The 15,054-nt window shown below is 42.6% G+C and overlaps 1 protein-coding gene across 1 annotated transcript in view; it reads left to right on the plus strand.

Moving 5' to 3' along the window:
- Positions 1–15,054, plus strand: part of CACNA2D3 (calcium voltage-gated channel auxiliary subunit alpha2delta 3) — a 1,017,883-nt gene that overhangs the window by 998,741 nt on the left and 4,088 nt on the right. The window contains exon 37 of the mRNA XM_066596541.1: positions 11,190–11,302. Within this exon, the coding sequence (XP_066452638.1) occupies positions 11,190–11,302 (113 nt within the window). The remainder of the gene's footprint in view (positions 1–11,189; positions 11,303–15,054) is intronic.

Raw genomic sequence — 15,054 nt, forward strand, 5'->3', positions numbered from 1 at the left:
TCGTGGGCCGTGTGCCTCTTCTCTCCTAAGCTGAGTAGTTTCAGCACGGCCTGCTGACGCTTGCCCACCGCTGTGCTGCCGCGCCACGCGACACCGACTGCTGGCGACGTGCTGCTGGTGACAAGTCTTGATTGCGAGGTAGAGGTTGCGTTGGAGGAGGAGGAGGAAGGTTTAGTGGAGGTGGCATACACCGCCGCAGATAGCAGCACCGATATGGGGCCCGCAATTCTGGGGCAAGGTAGTACATGAGCGGTCCCAGGCTCTGACTCGGTCCCAGCCTCCACTAAATTCACCCAATGTGCCGTCAGGGAGATATAGTGGCCCTGCCCGCCTGTGCTTGTCCACGTGTCCGTTGTTAAGTGGAGCTTGGCAGTAACCGCGTTGATGAGGGCGTGTACGATGTTGCGGGAGACGTGGTCATGCAGGGCTGGGACGGCACACCCTGAAAAATAGTGGCGACTGGGGACAGAGTAGCGCGGGGCTGCCGCCGCCATCATGTTTTTAAACGCCTCAGTTTCCACCAACCTGTAGGGGAGCATCTCCGGGCTGATCAATTTGGCTATGTGGACATTTAAAGCTTGAGCGTGCAGGTGCGTGGTGGCGTATTTGCACTTTCGCTCCAACGATTCTCTTAGCGACAGCTGTACGCTGCGTTGAAAGACATTGCTGGATGAGGCCGAGGACAGCGGAGGTGAGGGTGTGGGTCCAGGCCAGGAGACAGTCGTGCTTGTGTCCTGAGAGGGGGGTTGGATCTCAGTGGCAGGTTGGGGCCCAGGGGGAGAGGCAGCGGCACAAGCTGGAGGTGGTGAACGGCCTTCGTCCCACCTTGTGGGGTGCTTGGCTATCATATGCCTGCGCATGCTGGTGGTGGTGGCTCCCTGGCTGATCTTGGCGCGACAAAGGTTGCACACCACTGTTCGTCGGTCGTCCGGCATCTTGGCCTCTGCACGGTGGCTTGGCGCGAGGGGGTGCTTTGGGAAACAGCTGGTGGATTATTCGCTCTTGCCCTGCCTCTACCCCTGGCCACCGCACTGCCTCTTCCAACCTGTCCTGCGGCTGCAATTGCCTCCCCCTCTGAAGACCGGTCCTCAGTTGGCTTATCACACCAGGTGGGATCAGTCACCTCATCGTCCAGCGTCTCTTCCTCTGAATCCTCTGTGCGCTCCTCCCTCGGACTTACTGCCCTTACTACTACCTCACTGATAGACAACTGTGTCTCATCGTCATCGTCCTCCTCACCCACTGAAAGCTCTTGAGACAGTTGCCGGAAGTTCCCAGCCTCATCCCCCGGACCCCGGGAACTTTCCAAAGGTTGGGCATCGGTCACGACAAATTCCTCCGGTGGGAGAGGAACCATTGCTGCCCAATCTGGGCAAGGGCCTGAGAACAGTTCCTGGGAGTCTGTCATTTTCATGGAGTGAGGAGGCTGGGAGGAAGGAGGGGCAGCAGCCAGAGGATTCAGAGTTGCAGCAGTGAACGGCGTAGAAGACTGGGTGGTCGATAGATTGCTGGATGCACTTTCTGCCATCCACGACAGGACCTGCTCACGCTGCTCATTTTTTAATAAAGGTCTACTACGTGGACCCAAAAATTGCGATATGAAGCTGGGGACCCCAGAAACTGTCCTCTCTCCTACTTCCGCAGCAGCCGGCTGCGATTTACCTGGACCAGGAACTTGTCCTATGCCCACACCCTCACTTGGGACTCCGCGTCCTCGACCGCGACTGCGTCCACATCCTCTGCCCCTACCCCTCAGCATGCTGGATTAAGAATCGAGCAGAGACAGAGCGGTGTAAAAATGTTTGTGAATTATTGCTGCGCAGTTGCTGGCTGCCAGCGGTAATATAATGATAAATGAAGCCAGAGATAAATTATAAGGAAGGCTGCACTTAGGCCTAGCTGTGAACTATGCAGTTTGGATGGGCGTGGAGTCCCACAGGCCACGCAGGCAAATGCACTGGGTAAGCGTTAGCCGTAAAAAGAAATTTTTTTAAAAATCTCCTTATTTTACTCTGCAATGCAGGCTGAGGCTAGGCAGTGTGTATAGCACTTTCAATCTATGGGCGTCGGGCAGACCGTGAACATCTGAGACAGCACACGTATAACAGAGCGTTGTAGAAAATGTGTGGTTTCTTGGCGTACACTTAGAGGCAGACGGCAGTGAGGCTAAGCGAAGTGCGGACAGAAAAATATTTATAAATGAAGGCTGCATTTAGGCCTAGCTGTGAACTATGCAGTTTGGATGGACGTGAACTCCCACAGGCCACGCAGGCACATGCACTGGGTAACCGTTAGCCGTAAAAAGGAATTTTTAAAAAATCTCCTTATTTTACTCTGCAATGCAGGCTGAGGCTAGGCAGTGTGTATTGCATTTTCAATCTATGGGCGTCGGGCAGACCGTGAACGTCTGAGACAGCACACGTATAATAGAGCGTTGTAGAAAATGTGTGGTTTCTTGGCGTACACTTAGAGGCAGACTGCAGTGAGGCTACGCGAAGCGCAGACAGAAAAATATTTATAAATGAAGGCTGCACGCAGGCTAGGCTGTGCAATGCAAAGGTACTACAACTCCCAGCAACCACGGAGTTAAATGCACACGGTCGCAGGTTGCCCTAAGAAGAACCGTTGGGGTACTTGTAGACAGGATTCTACACTACCACTGTCCCTGCCTGACCAATAGTGCCCCTATACTGAAGTACAGACTGCAGCCTAAGAACGCTACAGCCTGCACGCCCGATATACATAAAAAAAAAAAAATTGTGCAAAACTGCTCACAGCAGCCACAACAGTAATGCACTAGGTGAGCTGTGGCCCTAAGAAGGGCTGTTGTGGTTCTTCAAGACGCTAACACTGCCCCTATAGCAGCAGCAGCATCAGCAGCACTGTCCCTGATCTCTCTTAGCGTGTCTGTGGCGAGCCGCGGGCGGGGTTGATTTTAATACTCGGGTGGCACCTGATCTCCCCCACCACTCACTGCAGGGGGGTGGGATAGGGCTGGAACGTCACAGGAGGAAGTTGTAATGCCTTCCCTGTCTTTCTATTGGCCCGAAAAGGGCGCAAATTTCTCAGGGAAGGAAATGCAATTGACTCGAGTACCGCGTGGTGCTCGTCTTGAGTAGCGAGCATCTCGAACACCCTAATACTCGAACGAACATCAAGCTCGGACGAGTGCTCTCGCTCATCTCTGCGAGTCTCCCATTGACTTCAATGTGCTTCATTACTCAAACAGAGCTCTCGAATATTACAAAAAGCTCGGGTCGAATAACAAAAACCCAAGAATTTTGGTGCTCACTCATCTCCAGTTATGATTACATGAAGGAGATTAAGCTATTGCAGTCCTAGGATCTTGTTAATAAGTTAAGGCAAGCGTGAAAGCAAAAGAATATAGTTAGAAGTTCAGAATACATTGGCTAAATTATCAAAAGCTGTGTTCATTATTGATATTAATTATTTTCTTTATCAGCTGTCTATACAGGAGGTAAATGTGTCACCAATATGGCCGCCACCCAGAAATTAGGAAAAAAATAATAATAAACTCATTATTAAGCCTTTTCTAAAATATAAAGTCTGATTAATGAAGCAAAAATAAAACACACAACCTGTCTCCTTTTACGTAGAACAGGAAAAACATTATCTTGTTCCGATTACAAAAATATCATTTTATAAAAAGTTATAAAATTTGTAAATTTATTTTCTTATATTTGGATGATTGATCCCCCACTGTGAGTTGGCATCGTCGCATGATGTTATTGGGAACAGTTTATGAAGTGATCTACAGTGGTTAACTGTGTATAGTTATTAAATAATAAATTTGCCAAGAGAGTTATAGTCATTCTGTTCAGCTTTTACTGACTTTGGGCGAAATTCACATTTAGGCTTCCAGAGTATATCTCAGATTGGTTTATATTCCAAAGTTTAAAAAAATGCAGAGAAACTTGTTAGCGCTTATGGAAAAAAGATTGAAAAAAAGGTGGTGGTTTTCTCATTGTGCCGCCACAGTATGCCCTGGCTACGAAGACAAAAGTAACAAAATATAATAAGAAGTAATGTACAACTGAGTGGAGCGCAGACATTAAAATAACACAGTATAATTATAAAGCATCCAAACTTGCGGGATGATACTTGCTTAGAAGTTAGTTCAGGTTTCATCCCTTGAGGCTCAGGTTCAAGCAAATTTAAGCTTAGGTTAATGCAATATGAATTTGTTGGTCAAGTTAAACCATAGCGGACATGTGCCTACATTGGAAAAACACTACATTGTTTGGCCCCTGATCGTACGTTTATGCAAGGCCAAAACTCAAACATCAAGGGTATTGAAGGTCACGTAGATGTTGGGTTTGGAATCTACGTCAGTATTACAGAGTAAGTCATATAGTGTTACAAATGAGGAAAAAATGCCATCTATTTCTTAAAATAATAGACTTCATTAATGTACGACTATTAATAGAGGTGGAAGGAAACATCCTGTATGAAGTACACAGATTAATTAGACACTCGTTTGATAAGAACATACTTGGTTAAATCCGGTGTCTTACATACATCAATTACCAATGTGCGTTAGAGGCTCGGAGAGTATCTGAAATATATTATCTCTAAACATGCTATTATTTTAATTTTATGGTTACAGTCAACAAATACCTTTCACAAAAGAGAACTGGTTTATGTCAAGAATTGGCTGAATGTACCAAAGTATCTTTTTTTTTTTTTTAATTGAGCAGTTCTGATTTATTTATAACACTGTGAGGTATTTCGGCTTATGAAATTGCCTTAAAAATGGGAATTATTTTTCCTTCCCTTGAATGGCCTCTTCTCACCCACATAGAAATCCACAAAACCACATATACTACAGTTCAGTGATGTAAGTTTGGCTCAATTGTAGCTGGGTACTTTTATATAATGTTGTACAGTTCCTCTGAATGTGCCATAAGTGTTATATTCAGCACAGCAAGATGTTAGATTTGGTCTGATTTCATGTATTTGGATATCTTATGCTAAAAAAAATTAACCGTTGCTGAATTAGGATGAAGTACATTTGTGACACTGGAACATTTAGTTTAGCAGATATTCCTAATATCATTTTTTGAGTTTTTGCAGTCTTTTTCAATTTGGCCTGTGACTAGCAGGAAAAGTAATGCTGCAACTAACTAGGGGCAGCCTGAAATGGTGATCGTCTGGCTCTTTACAAAGAATTATGTTTTACTCTAAAACACTACAGTGTTTCAGAGAACACGTAGTTTAGAAAAGAGCTTATGACATAATGAAGTGTCAGCTGGGTGGCTCCCATTCGGTATCTGCCTGCCTAGCTCAGCTTGATTGACAGGTCCCTATTATGGAAAGATTGGTCCGTTAAGTCGAATATGGTTGGGAAAAGTCGGAGGGGAGACATTTATTTTGAAATATGTTAATCATATTTGATATATTTTTAAGCAAAAGGAGTCACCATAGGTAAAAGTATTGGGTTATCACCATAAATGAAAAATTATGGTCAGTGCCCGTGTCATGAAAGATTTGTATTCTGCGCTTGCATCAAACTGAAAAGGACATAAGAAAGAAGATTTACAGTGTTCTCTATAAATTTCTGCCATGATGTCCTTTTCAGTTTGATGTTGGCACTTCATTCAGACTCTCTTAAAAGTCTGGCGTAAAGAGCATTTCACGTAAAAAATAGATAGATAGGTGAAAATCATTTGTAAATAAATCTCAATGAAAAAAGGTTGGATAAGGAACTTGGTGGATTACCATAGTGCCAGTTAACTTAATCTGATAACTAACAAATTGCAATCTAGAGTGCCTGTTAATTATATGCACTCCATTGTTTATTCTAAAGGAGTTTCTCAGGAGTAAATCGTTAATGGCCTATACTACCTATCAAACGGAATCCAGAATGGGACCATTTGCTTTAATGAGTCAAACAGAGACTAAAGGTGCAAAGGTTGGTCTCCGTTTGACCTGGTCTCCAATCATTTCGGTATGTTTTGGTAGACACAAAGGCATAATCAGTTCTGGGCTCCATGTGAATGCCTTTTTGGGGATTTATACAGACCCTGGTATGTAAAGCTCATCATAGAGCTTTAAAGAAGTTATACCGGAATCAGCTTTTATCACCATAGGATAGGTGATAAAAGTTTGATTAGCGGGGAGCTCACCGCTGAGACCCCATGATCCCAAGAAAGGGGGTCTTGTGTTCCCCCTATTCCTTTCTACAGGCTTACTGCACCCCCCCATCCCGCAGTGAGGAGGGGATTGAATAGAGTGGTGGTCGCAAATGAGCGGTGCCACTCCATTCATACTCAATGGGACTGCTAGAGATAGTTCAAGCACTTAGCTATTTCCATCAGCCCCATTAAAATGAATGGAGCCACAGCCATGCATGCAGGGCCACTGCTACATTCAATCTGATGTCACTGTGGGTGGGAGAAGTGACCCCTAACAGTAACAAGAACAGGTGGACATGGGATCCCAATTCTCAAGACTGCTGAGGTCTCAACGGTGAGATCCCCACCAATCAAACATTTTTCAGCTATGCTATAAAAGTTGATTCAGGTACAACTCCTTTAATAGTGTGTGAACCCAAACTTTTCGACTGAGGACAAGATTTCCATTTTTCAAACGTTGATGACCTACCTTAAAGATCTTTGTCAGCATGTCTTTTTTTCAGACTGGCAAATATTTCAGAAAACACTAAAAGTTTTGAGACTGGAAGAAACTCTTATACCATTACACAGAAGTTTTGAACTGTAACAAAAGATACTGTAGCCAACACGTTGCTGGATTTATCTTTTCATGGGCTTCCTGTCATGTGACCTTGACTCACAAATAAGTCATGTAGAGGTCACATGATGTGATCTCCAAATATAACTCATTTGTTTATCGTACTATGGCAACGACAGAACATCAGTGAACAATCTTTATATTAGAATTATAGAATGGTAGAGTTGAAAAGGACCTCCAGGATCATTGGGTCCAACCCACTGCTCAGTGCAGGATTTACTAAATCATCCCAGACAGATATTTATCCAGCCTTTGTTTGAACACTTCCATCGAAGGAGAACTCACCACCTCCTCTGGTAACCTGTTCCACATATTGATCACCCTCATTGTCTAATATTTAATCTGTGTCTCTTCCCTTTTAGTTTCATCCCATTGCTTCTAGTCTTTCCTTGTGCAAATGAGAATAGGGCTGATCCCTCTCATATTGATGCAGCAATGTAGAGTAAAAGAAAGGAATGAGTATATTAGGAAGGGTAATTATTTTTTAAGTTGAAACCTATCAAACTACATTTTTTTTAAGTACAATACCCCTTTAAATACTCAGGGGTGAACTGATGATGCGTGACTAGTATTTGTTTTTGCCAGACAATTAAGTAAATGTGTCCTCTGTCCATATATCTGAAACGTTATTCATGTTTCTAAAGACATGGTGCAGGCATGAATACACTGACCTATGTCAGATTTTATACATATTTTTATTTACCACAAAATAAACAAAATTAAACTTGATTCTATATTTGGCGTGTATCGCCATGGAGTGGATAGACGCTTTATTATTAGCTTTATGAAGAGGTGTGTGTACCAAGCAAGCAGGTGTCCAAAGGCGATTGATTAATGTGAGTCTTAACAGCTCGGAGAACATTAATTTAGTAGTAAAAGCAAAATAAAACTAGAAATAGGAGTGTTTTATAGGTGAAGTTTTAAGGTATAAGGAATTTCCTTCTTCTGGAGTGCATCTTCTGCTAAAATTGAACTTCACCGTGCTCCGTGTGTGGACCTACCAATGATTTACATTTTTACGATGAAGAAGATAGGGAGCAAGTGTGCTATAAGCAACATAAGGTGCATTATATGTATTCATGTGTCCACAGTCTAGGTTCTTAGCCTCTTTGTCACCTGCGGTAATATTTCTATTGTTTGGCTCCATCATAGGAGCTAAACAATGGAAGTAATAGAAGTGCTGGATTGGCACATGACTCCCACCAACGTTTAAGTAAAAAAGGAAAAAAATGAATAGGGGCTAACCTCACCAGCAGTGCCTCCGGTACAGGGGAAAAAACAATATCTGTTTCCCATCGGGAGCTCCGTCCTCAGATGGCCGTTGCTAATCAGCTAAACTTCATGAGAGAAACTGTAGATATGGAGGAGGTCTTCAATCATTAAAAATAATAACTTTTTTAAAACGCATACATCTTACAGGTAAACGCTGAACGCGTTTCGCCACACAGTGGCTTTGTCAACAAAGGCCACTGTCTGGCCAAAATGCGTTCAGCGTTTCCCACCAACGTTGTCTGGTAGAACCCATTAATTATATTGATGTTGGTTGGGTTTCTATTTTGCCGTCCGGCATTTAAAATGGCAAGATAGCTCAGTATTCTGTGCTATTTTGTGCAGTATCTGTGCTGAAGACTCCTACCAGAGCCTCTAATGTAGATGTGAGAAAAATCTTAGCTCGGACATGTTTCTCCAAGCAACTTGTCAGGATAGAACACCAACAAGCTAATGACCAATGTATTTTCATATAAGGCTAGGGCAGCAAGCTGAAACTTTACCCCAAGTGAAGGAAAGCCTAGCTACAATCTTTCTATAGTCTATAATGTATGCCCATACAGAAGGGAAGCAGAGTCTAATATTTTATGTGTGTGCACTATATAAACAATGTTTTCCAAATAGATATTTAGGATGTGTCAATCAGTCATGATATGAAGGTAAAATTTTGTAAGTGGGGGGGCATTATGTTACGATCGTGTGGGCAAACTAAGCTCGGGGTCCATAGATCGCAACCAAAGGGGGAGGACTAGGTATGCACACGGGTTTCTGGCAAACATGACCCTGTTCTACAAGGGAGGAATGGCATGGCCCTACCTAAGCGGGGACATTGCCCTAATAAGGGCAGCCCAGCGGTCTTCGGATCTGGGCCCTAGCTGATCCTAGGAGCCACACACCAGAACAGAATGCATTCACATGCCACATGACAGGGACTGAACAACAGGACACACAGAGCCAGAATACACAGCATACAGCAGCCACAATGCAAACACTAATAGCAGATGATAAGCTGAATATAAATGCAAGGTGTTAGTTCGTACATTGGCCAATGAACTTAAGCTGCAAGCCTCGGCAAGGCCCCTCATATCTTGCAGTCCCTACACTAGCAAGACACATCTACTAGAGGGCCCTAGGGGCCAACCTAGCGCAGACATAGGAAACAAACTCAGCAGACCAAACTGACACAAAATAAACTGACAAACGGACATGAACAGCAAGGCACAGATCACACAGCAAGTTGCAACAGAACACAGCAGATAACAGGACACATGTCACAGATACATCCAAACAGTACAAGACCAGCTTCAGACTGACCAGGAGCTGGGTATATATGTGAGCACAGACCCAGGAGATTGGCTAGCAGGAAGTACCACACCCAGCCAGCTCAGTCATGAACCCTGAGAGTGCTGTGCTGCTGGAAACACAGTAGTACCACTTGTCTCAGCAGCACACGTAACACAGCAGTCCAATTTTGGATATCAATAAACATATGTAAGTAGGAACAAAAACTGATGTTTGTGTTCCACTATCCCTTTTTGATTCTGTTCTGGTTGGGTGCTGGTCCGCCCCTCTTGGAAATTCAACCACACATTCTGCATTTGAGAGTTGTGTTTCCCGAATTCTCAGTGTTGTAAGTCCTGACTTTATATTGGATTTAGTCTTTAGGCCCTATCCCCCTATAATAATGTTATTTGGATATTTAGACCCATAGTCGGTTTGGGTCTGGCGACCATAGCATGGGGCCAGAAATGTGCCCATTTTCTACTTGCATGAAACTGGCCTATCCTTCAGTTTAAAACCCTAAGACTCTATTTCTAGGCATTACATGATATAATAAACAGGCCAAGACTATATTCTGCATCTCAATGTCAGCAGGTACATTTGTTTGTGATTTAAATCTGCTTACCAAGTGCCACTTGAGCCTGCCAAACCAATCTAATAAAACGACTGTGAAAGCTCAAAATTTGCAAATTGCAAAACGTAGTGCCAGAAAAATGAGCACAAGAGGATTGCTATCACTTATTCAAATTGAAAAGCCTCCGGGCTGGGATTTTCTTTTTTTTTAAATTTATTTATTTTCTTAACCTCCTCCATCTAGAGTTTGCTTTTGGCTTATAGAGAGAAACTTGCAGGTGGGGAAGGCAAACATTAATATAAAATACTGAATGTAATCAGCTATTATTGCATTGTTTCCTGTTTATTTTCCTAACAATGTTTAGTGTCTGAATAACTCACATGCAGTCGAAATCCATCGTTGTTCCAAACAAAGAAAACTCAAGTTTTCTTTATGGCATTTTTATATTTTTTTTCAGGGAAAATATACGATATACTCAATCAATGTAGGCAGATTTCATTTTTTGACTAAACTATTTCAGTTTTATGACCTTCCCCCATGACCAGCACTCAGAAAACAAATGGGTTATTGGAATGGTTTCTGGAACTCTTTCCTTACATTTGGAATAATAACCTTGTCAGAGAATGCTGTAACATGGTTTTGGCTTTGCTATTAGAATAAGCCAGGTAGCATTTGCTAAAAATATGGGCAATCATCTAAAACAATTTTCAGCCAAATGGTCTTCTAAGATTTCCCATTCCTTCATTAGGTTGCAAACATTTTGTTAAGGTTGCATAAGCCTGTAATTTCTAATATAGTTTATGTAACTAAATGTCAGCTTGTAGGCTGCAGATATATAAAAATGTAACTTAATACGGATGACTTGCTGCAAGACGTTATGTTATCCTAACGCAACAAAATCCATTGAGAAGCTATTGAAAAAGCAAAAAACGGTCTAAGCCACAGGTTATTGAACGCATTAAGTATCAAGATAAACTTTGCTATGTCCGTATGTATTAAAGAAAAACTGTGCGTCGCCCAATATGTTATACTTGGTATAACATGGTCACCCATTCGTCTGAATTAGCACAATATAGTATTATATTTCTGCTGTAGAAAAAATTGTTGCGAAGCAGCACCTTCCTCTATCAACAATGGTAAATCACGGGGGTGTCAGGAGTCAGGATGAGTTATTTGCAGAATGGGATTGAGATAACTCCTTTAATAAAGTTAAATGTGAAATGCTAGAAAGTGTTATTTTTGCAGCTTTGTCATTTTTTCATCCATAAATTTTAATGTGTTTTTCATTTTTCAGGTCATTTGTAATTCAGCAAATCCCCAGCAGCAATCTCTTCATGGTTGTGGTCGACAACGTCTGCAGCTGTAGCAACGTGGCCCCAATCACTATGGCACCTATTGAAATAAGATATATCCTTTACACTAAGAACCACAAACTATAAGGACAGTCAAACAGAAGGAAGTGTTCTACTTGTAGAAGGGAGAGAGGTCATCTAGTGCAGTGTTTCACAACTCCAGTCCTCCAACAGGTCATGTTTTCAGGATTTCCTCAGTATTGCACAGGTGATGTAATTATTGTTGGTGCCTCAAACATTGCTACAGGTGTTCTTACCATAGAATATCCTGAAAACATGACCTGTTGGTGATTCCTGAGGACTGGAGTTGAGAAATGCGGATCTAGTGGATCATCTGGAGATCGACACCTGCAATGCAAGTTAACCAGTTAACACTTTCCCATTGTCTATTTTTCCAACATAAAATAACATAATGTACGAAAAAGCAGTATAACACTAGCACTACCTTGCAACTTGGAAGTTTGTCTTCATCACGCATTGAGAACCACCCAGGAACCAAGGATGATGTAATGTATCTGCGAAAAATGAATGCTGAACCCAACAGTGTTGCCTTTCATAACTGACCATTGTTAATTTTATCATTATTGAGCTGTTTTCAGTATGGCTGAATGTCCATATCATGGGACCCAGTATGCCGATTACCAATGGGTAATGCTGTAATGAGATGCTGTATTTTGATCTTAAGGCCTTACTTTTCGGTTGATGCTTCTCGTCAACTCTGCCATCACCAGGTACAGAAATGTCAATGAGCAACACCCTTTTCTTTCCAATGATGGTCAAATCTGTTATAAAAAGGGCCAAGACTAGTGATGAGCGAGTATACTCGCTAAGGGCAATTGCTCGAGCGAGCATTGCCCTTAGCGAGTACCTGCCCGCTCGAGACAAAAGGTTCGGGTGTCGGCGGCGGGCAGGGAGCTGCGGTGGAGAGCGGGGAGGAACGGAGGGGAGATCTCCCTCTCTCCCCCCGCCCCCCCCCCCCCCCCCCTGCTGACTGCCGCTACTCACCACTCCCCCGCGCCGGCACCCGAATCTTTTGTCTTGAGCGGGCAGGTACTCACTAAGGGCAATGCTCGCTCATCTCTAGCCAAAACTTTATCCATTTGTATACTTTTTTGACCTTCATAGACCCATCAGTTTTTTGTTGTGGGCAGAAGGTAGTTTTTTGTAGAGGTTGCAATGAATCATCTTTGCCACTGAATTGTATTCTATCTATCTATCTATCTATCTATCTCATATCTATCTATCTATATATCTCATATCTATCTCATATCTATCTATCTATCTATCTATCTATTTATCTATCTATCTATCTATCTCATATCTATCTATCTATCTATCCTGCAGTATTTTTGAAGGAGCTAAACAGAATATTACATTAGCAGTCTACAAATATACAGTATACAAAATGACCAAAAGTTAGTTCCGATCAACATCGTGTGCCTCAGTTTTGACATTCATCTATCCAGTGTTTATCTCACATGTGTTCTTTTTATAAGGGTTGTTGACCTTATTGCATTCAACAGGTGTCAACACCACAAAACCTCCATTTCCACTGCCCGGAAAGTCAGGAAGGTCAGTAGGGCTAGAGCAGTAACTAACTGCGAATTCATCTATCACACTTCAAATTGAGGATTAGGACAGGAACACAAGATAATTTCAGGACACTCACTGCTGGCAGTGTTGTAAGATTAGGGCTTAGAAGGACTAGTTCTTCTGAATCAAGTCGTTTAATATTCTGCTCACGGAATAGGAAAAAAAGGCGTAAAGACCAAGTGTTTATATGTAATCAACTGTAGGTAATAGTCTCGGTCTTGTCATATTTCAGGCAAAATACTCAGAAACTTTTATTAACTTTCTAAAAGTATATTGTAGCTATTAAAAGTTAAGCCTTTTGCATAAAACTGCCCATAGCCTTTCTGTATTGAGCAGGTTTGGCCATCATATACTTTATTTTTTCAATCTGTGAATATTTTAATTTAGACCACAATCTCAAACCAGATATATCTAAAAGATATGTGCTGCAAATGGACATTTTAGACTTTTACTGTACTCATTACCCATTGTTTCACATTGGCATATACATGTCCTGTTCATCTGTCTTGATTAGTGGCAGCAAGGCACATGATTTCTGGGCCTTCCTTCATCATGCCCGATATGATTACACTATCTATATATCAAAGCTCTATTGAATCTGTGTCCTTTTCTTATGGGATCCTCAACTTTGTTGATGTCATTAGCACTGGGGGATTTTGCACAATAAAAAGCAACACTATAGCTGTTATCAGTCTCCCATGCATGTAGCACAGTATGTTACACTGAGCCCCATTTCATAGCCCAACCTCTTATGCTCCATAGAAGCTTCATCTGTGGCACATTGCACGGAGGACAAGCAATGTCATAGACGCCTTTCTGAATGAGGTCTCCATAGAGGCATTGCCTCTTCAGCCCCCAGGTCATCAGGGCTCTTTTGTCATCCTGGCTGCTCTCTGGCATGGAGATAATGTAGCAACTGCAGTCAACTGTTTCCACAATTTTCCTGGCCAGGTTGCTTAGTCCTTCTCTGCTGTTGTGTCCCTTGCTGCAATACACACTGTACCAATTGTATATCACTCCCAAGATGGCCACTGGCCCTTCCCAACACAGTCACATGGGGCTACACAACCAATCACGACCCTGCTTCAGAAACTTCTAATATGACTCAATTCAGTTCTGTTAGCAATAACCTTTGATTGTGTTAGCGCTCTCTCTCATGGTGAGCCCTGATAGTACAGAATGTAACAATTCCAGGGCTCAGTATTGGATGCCGCAGAGTGGCTGATAGAGGCAGTAGATGGAACTTTGCTCTAGAGCTCAGTACATGGCAGCAGAGCTGATCTAATCTGTAAGCAGGGCACTGCTTACCTTTCTTACAGTTTAGACTCATTGAAATCATCAGGTTCAGTCGATATATTGTATAGTTCATGTGTATGTCCACCCTAAGGGCGCCCAACCACTGGCGTTTGCGATTTTCGTGCGTGAAAAACGCAGCGTTTTCCGTGCGTTTTTCGCGGCGTTTTCGCGGCTTTTTCGCGCCTTTTCCATTAATTTCCATTGACATTCATGGGTGCATTAGGAGAAAAATAAGGACACATATGCAACTGACAGTTCCTATGTTAAAAATCGCAACGCACCGCAAAAAAAACGCCAGTGGACAGGAGTACATTCAATTCTAATTGCTCTTGAGAAAAAACGCAAAGAAAAAAAAATCGCCAGTGGGTGGGCGCCCTAACAGTAAAGTTTAAGCTGGCCAGCCAGTTATTGATCATAATGTACAGGTACGGTGGGAGCAAAGAGCACAAATGTTCCAAAGTCTCCACAATTTATCTCCACCTTTACAGACTCATCTCAAGCAGTCTACTCTAAAATTCCTCCACTATTGGTCATCTCAATTTTTCTTGTAAGATGATAGTTGTGTTGTATTTTGGGCACTGCTTTTAATTATTGTAATGCTCCAGACATAATATAAATTCTTGTTTGTTGCACTTTATCTAAATAGTGTCATCATGTAGCCACATGAATTTGCTTCAGAACAGACAAGTAGGCATTAAAGGGGTTGTCCCGAGAAAGCAAGTGGGGTATACACTTCTGTATGGCCATATTAATGCACTTTGTAATGTACATTGTGCATTAAATATGAGCCATACAGAAGTTATTCACTTACCTGCTCCGTCTAATTTCAGCGTCTAATCTCCCGATTAGATGCGCTTGCGCAGAAGGGTCTTCTCCCTTCTTTTGGGTCTCGGCACGAGCTGCGTTCTGGCTCCGCCC

The sequence above is a fragment of the Eleutherodactylus coqui genome, chromosome 3, assembly GCF_035609145.1.
Source record: "Eleutherodactylus coqui strain aEleCoq1 chromosome 3, aEleCoq1.hap1, whole genome shotgun sequence".
Classification (NCBI taxonomy): Eukaryota; Metazoa; Chordata; class Amphibia; order Anura; family Eleutherodactylidae; genus Eleutherodactylus; species Eleutherodactylus coqui.